Source organism: Cryptotermes secundus, unplaced genomic scaffold (assembly GCF_002891405.2).
Source record: "Cryptotermes secundus unplaced genomic scaffold, Csec_1.0 scaffold181, whole genome shotgun sequence".
In the NCBI taxonomy this organism is placed as follows: domain Eukaryota; kingdom Metazoa; phylum Arthropoda; class Insecta; order Blattodea; family Kalotermitidae; genus Cryptotermes; species Cryptotermes secundus.
In genome coordinates, this window is record NW_019723906.1 from 647,035 (window position 1) to 652,274 (window position 5,240).

At 42.6% G+C, this 5,240-nt stretch overlaps 1 protein-coding gene across 1 annotated transcript in view; it reads right to left on the reverse strand.

Annotated features, from left to right (window-relative positions):
- Positions 1–595: 595 nt before the first annotated feature.
- Positions 596–5,240, reverse strand: part of LOC111861936 (probable insulin-like peptide 7) — a 14,953-nt gene continuing 10,308 nt past the window's right edge. Inside the window, exons 4-5 of the mRNA XM_023846913.2 lie at positions 4,162–4,331; positions 596–1,087 (exon numbers count right to left, since the gene is read on the reverse strand). Of these exons, the coding sequence (XP_023702681.1) occupies positions 909–1,087; positions 4,162–4,331 (349 nt within the window). The 3' untranslated portion in view covers positions 596–908. The remainder of the gene's footprint in view (positions 1,088–4,161; positions 4,332–5,240) is intronic.

Sequence of the window (5,240 nt, forward strand, 5' to 3'; positions counted from 1 at the left end):
AGGATTACCTTTAAGATTTACTTCATAATGTTTCTTTAATATGTTTGAAGAGCACTGAATGTTACTGAATAGTATAACAAGTAACTCTGACATCTGAAATGAATTAGTTTCAAGTAATTATATAAAATGTAGGATTAGGAATTTTCGTAATTGTAGACAGAAACGAACGTCATAAAGATATGTATAAATAATAGTACAATACAACATTTTACAAATATAAGCAATTTCAATGCACGAACAGTCACGGCTCCAATTAATCCGGGATATGCTGAGGGAGTTGGTGCTTAGGGAGGCTACATCCGTTGAAGTGTGGAGGAAGCTTATGTAAGGAGAATAAACGGTAATCTGACGGGAGTGAGAATGAAACACACCAGTAACTGGAGAAAGGAAATTTCGTAAATATTAGTCAGAATAAATTAAAAGGCAATCAGCCAAATGTGCCAACTTCTTGTATGACGTTGATGGAAAGGAATATATCGTTAGGTTCACAGTGGTCTGTGCCCCTTTAGTTAAGCAGAAAGTGTATATAAATAAAAAAAAAAAGTATTTACCAAAATTCTAAGAACACATTGTCATTTTTCAACGATTAGCTTATTAGAGCCTACACTTCAACTTCGCGTACAAATTAATTCAGACGTGTTAATAAACGATTAAAAGGAATGGTGATGTGTCAGACCTAGAAGGCTGGAGGTAATTACTTGTAGAGCAGGTTTCTAGGGTACAGAACATGAAAAGGCATACAAACAAAATGTCAACCAAAGCCATCACGTAGTTATACTGAGAGGAAAATGGATGCTTTGGACTATGATCTCCAAAGGCAGCCCGGACTCCGCATGGACTGATTTCACTGGGTAACGGTAATATTTTGGCGCAAGCTGTACAGCAAGGAGAAACAGAACAGCAGTAGCCTACACGAACTTCCGAAGTCGCTTGTTCGCGGGACAATATTCCGCGTATTCTTCCCAGGTGCAGCCCGCCCTGTTGAGGCAGCACTCCTCCGTAATCGAGGGGCTTGGTCCACGCCGTCGCTGCAGCCTGCGGTCCCTCAGGAACACGCGGGCCTCCACCACACTGAGGAACGGGTACTCTGCCAAACATCCAAACAGAAACAAGAGTAAAACGTTCTTTGTGTAAAAGATCTTCGAGGATAAGTCACGCCTTGAGCAGGCATCCTTACGCAACAGAAGTCCTGACAGTGGTCCCTATCGCGTGCCTAAAATATACTCTACTACCTCTCTAACCATGACGTCACCATCTGCGTCACTTCGAGCCCAGTAACCAATTTATAGAACGAAAAGTTGTTCCTGTGCTCAACGAATTAAGCACTACGCTATGAAGGCGTATGGGGGGAGTGAATGAATAGATCCACATTTTCTTGACCTCGGCACTAGCTGCAGGTTAGTGGTCAGCTTCAAGCCCCTGCCGCTTTAACCCCGGGGAAAGAGCCCCCGGTACGCATTGGATAGGAGGTTGGGTGGACACCAGAGCCGGTCTGGTTCGAGTCCCCTACGCTATACCGACTACGCTACCTCAGCTCCTAGTGACAAATTTGTAGCAGATTGAATTGGTTCCAGAGATGATCTGGGTGCGGCGACGAAAAGAATAATTCCTGGTTCTACAGAAATTCGAACTCCAGTCTTACGACAGTGGTCAGATCACTATGCTGACTGGGATATTCCGGCTACCGTGTAGGTACATTCATGCTTGGACCGATTTCGAAATCTTCAAAATCTCCGTCCTCTTGTTACTATTGCCCTGTAGATTTATAATTCTATGCTGTCTTCGGTCACCGAGTTATCCACACTGTCTTTCTTCTTTTCCTGCGTGTAATAATCTGTTTGGCTGTATTAACGACATTAACTTTCTCACATACTTCAGCATTTGTGTTTCTATCGAATAGGGTAGGCCTAAACATTAAGGGCCAGTTATCTACAGAGTATCGTAGTTGGTTGAGGCACTATGCTACAAGCCGGAAGGTCGGGAGTTCGAGTCTCGATGAGGACACTGGCTTTTAAATTGATTTAATCCTTCCAGCTGCACTATGGACCCGGTACGACTTAGCATCTAATAGAAGTGGCAGAAATAAAATGTAAACCTATCCCTGTAACAGGCCGCAAAGGTCCATAGGGTTATGAGACGTTGAGGCTCCCATATTATCTCGAGACAGTCGGCTCACAGATGGCAATGAGGTTGTCAGCCTTACGCCCCGGCCGCAGTTTATCCCCCAGGAAGATTCCTGATACTCATTTCTGTTAGTGGCTGAGCCGACCCCAGGGCCATAGTGGCTGGAACGATTAGGTCAATTGAAAAAATACACCTCATCGGGACTCAAACCTGCGACCTTCCTGCTTGTAGCACAGTGCCTCAACCAACTTCACTACCGTGTGTCATCTAGCAAAAATGAGTACCAGGAATATTTTTGAAGGTAAAGAGAGGCCGGCGCATGTGTATGACCTCACCGCCATCTGTAAACCGATTGTCTAGAAAATGTGGGAACCTTGACGTCTCACAACCCTGCGCGCCTCCACGTCCTGTTACAGGACTAGCTTTACTTTTTTCATGCCTTTCTTTAATGTTACTAATCCTTGTAACTTTATACATTTTTATGTGTATTTTTAGAGTCTTTGTCTTTTGGAATCATTTGTTCTCATGGGCCAGGTTTCATTTTGAAACATAAACTCAGTTTGGGTTCGATATTATGTAGCGTCGGTAGAGTATCTTTCTTTTTATCCTGGGTTTCGAATGTCTGTCCGCACTTCGTTTAATCTGTTACCAAACCAAGTCTCAGTTTAAATTATTGCATGTTTTGCATCCAAGCAATGTTCCCTAATCTGGTCCCCTACAACCATTTAAATTGATTGCCAGTATTCCGTTGTATCTTAATGTCTCTTGTTTTTGATTTGCTACACTCAATAATATGACTCAAAACCTGTAATTTCTGTATGCAATCACTTTCTCTGGGCAAGCAGAGTAATAATGTAATTACTACGACATTTCAAATGTTATGTAATACAAAGTTTAAAAAGAACGGGAAAACATTTTCTACCTACTCTACTTATCTGACTTCGTATTTCCGCTTTCAGAAATTCCCTTTCTTAGCTGCGATTACCACGCCCCTCCCCCCACAGTACCACTGGGTTATTCCCTAGTCTTGATCACTCTCAGTAAAGAGCGGATAATTTTTGTAACTATACTTTGTCTTCCGTACGTGCCAAACCGAATGCCTAGCCAGTAAGGCGCTAGAATTAAAATTAACAGCGACTTAAACATTTGAACTTGACACATACCATAACGGTCATATAAATTTCCCCTCTTGATATACGTCAATATTAAAATCTAAAGGAGATAGGACACAGATGAATGTTATTTTAATTATCTACATATCTGTGTTCTAAATTATAAAATAAACGTTATAGCATAGCACTGACGGGTAAAGTTATCGTCTTCCATTGTTTAACAAGTATTTTATTCAGTGTGTGAGATATGAAGTTCTCACAGCGATGGTATTAAGGTCAATTTTTTCCTCAAATGCGACGCCATATAGTCTGGTAGATGCTTACCGACGTATCGGAAGAATATTCTGCCTCCCTTCTTCTACCCTGAAGATGGAGGCAGTACGTTCCTCCAAGGCATCGCAAATATCCACCAGACTACAAGGCGCTACATCCTAGAAGACATTAAACTTCAAGTATTTCTCCGATTCGCTAGGGGTTGAAGGACTTATGTTTATTTATGTGTTTGGTCTGAAGATGAAGGCAAGTAATGTTCCTCCAAAACGTTTGTACATACATACCGGACAACATGGCGACACAACACAGAATACCACAATACGAATCGTATAAATGTCCACCTCTCCAACATAGGGTGTTTCTAATTCTCTGTTGCTAGTCTAGGGCGCTAAATTTAATTGCAGTTAAGATTACGGCATTGTGGGACGTGAAGCTGTCTAGTGTGTCAGATGGGCACAACGTTACGAAGCAACCTGCTGCCTCTGTCTTCCGGGTAGACAACGAAGGTAGCAGGTTCCTTCAGAAATGGCTACCGGTACTTCTCCATCGAACTACACGATTTCACGTCCCAGAAGACCGTAATACAGTGAACCTCAAATCTCTTTAATTAGATTCTCTCTTGACCTGCTATCGCTAAATCAATGACACTCACTTGGATCATTTTTGTCAAGAAGCAAATCGTGCTGTTGATCTTGGAAGTCATTTCTCCGCGACAGCCGGTAGATGTCCTTCTCGCATGCCCAATACAGATGGCGCAGTAGTGCCTCTTGGCATCTCGCATGACGTTCTTGATGCCACGCATGCAGCCAGTCGTCATCTGATCTGCGTGATCCATTAGGAAGGTCGTGATTAGTAATTATACGAGATAGGATGAGAAATTAACTTTTATTTCTTCGTCCGCCCACTAGGGTTACAGTGCGCTGGCAAAAAACTCTCTCGAAGTATGTACAAGGAAGTGTAGACCAATTTTCCTGGCACATAGCGTCAGGCTACGGGCTGGACATCCGGGGTTCGATTCCCGGCAAGGGGAAGAGACGCTTGTCTTCTCCAGAGCATTCCGATCAGATCTGGGGCCCATCCAGTCTGCTATCTACTGGGCACCGGGGTTTCTTTCCCTGTCAGTAAGTGAAGCTGACCACTCACCTTCATCGAGTGCCGAGGTCAAGAACGGTGGAACTATACCTCCACTGCCACATACGTCCTTCATGGCGTGATGCTTAATTACTTACACGCAGGGGCAACTTTACTTTTGCCTTGGTATGCACAAAGTATTGACATGGCAAAGAAAACGACGTTAGCGTACGCAAATACATCTGAATGCGAAAGTGACGTGTTATTTCCAAAGCCTTATCCTAGAGTTGCTGCTTATTGCTTGCATGAATGGCCTACTCCAGGGGTTCTCAACCTTTACGAGACCGCGGCCCAGTAAGTTATTTTTTTTATAAGACGAGGGCCCAGTCCCAACAAATTTACTCGTAAATGCCTTTCCAGTTTTGTTTAAGTTCATGCATTAAGCTAACGTAATATTAGTAATTAAGTACAGCACAAGCATAAAGAGTATTAGCACACTTATGTATACGGTGTGGTATGCTGAGAAACATACAATTACATTTAAGTTAGTTATCAATCACTGGACTAACGAAATCTTGTAGCATTTTGTAGTTTCCTCAGACCAACATCATTAAATTAATTTGTGCTAATTTTCATTGACATATCCCATTCTGATCACCA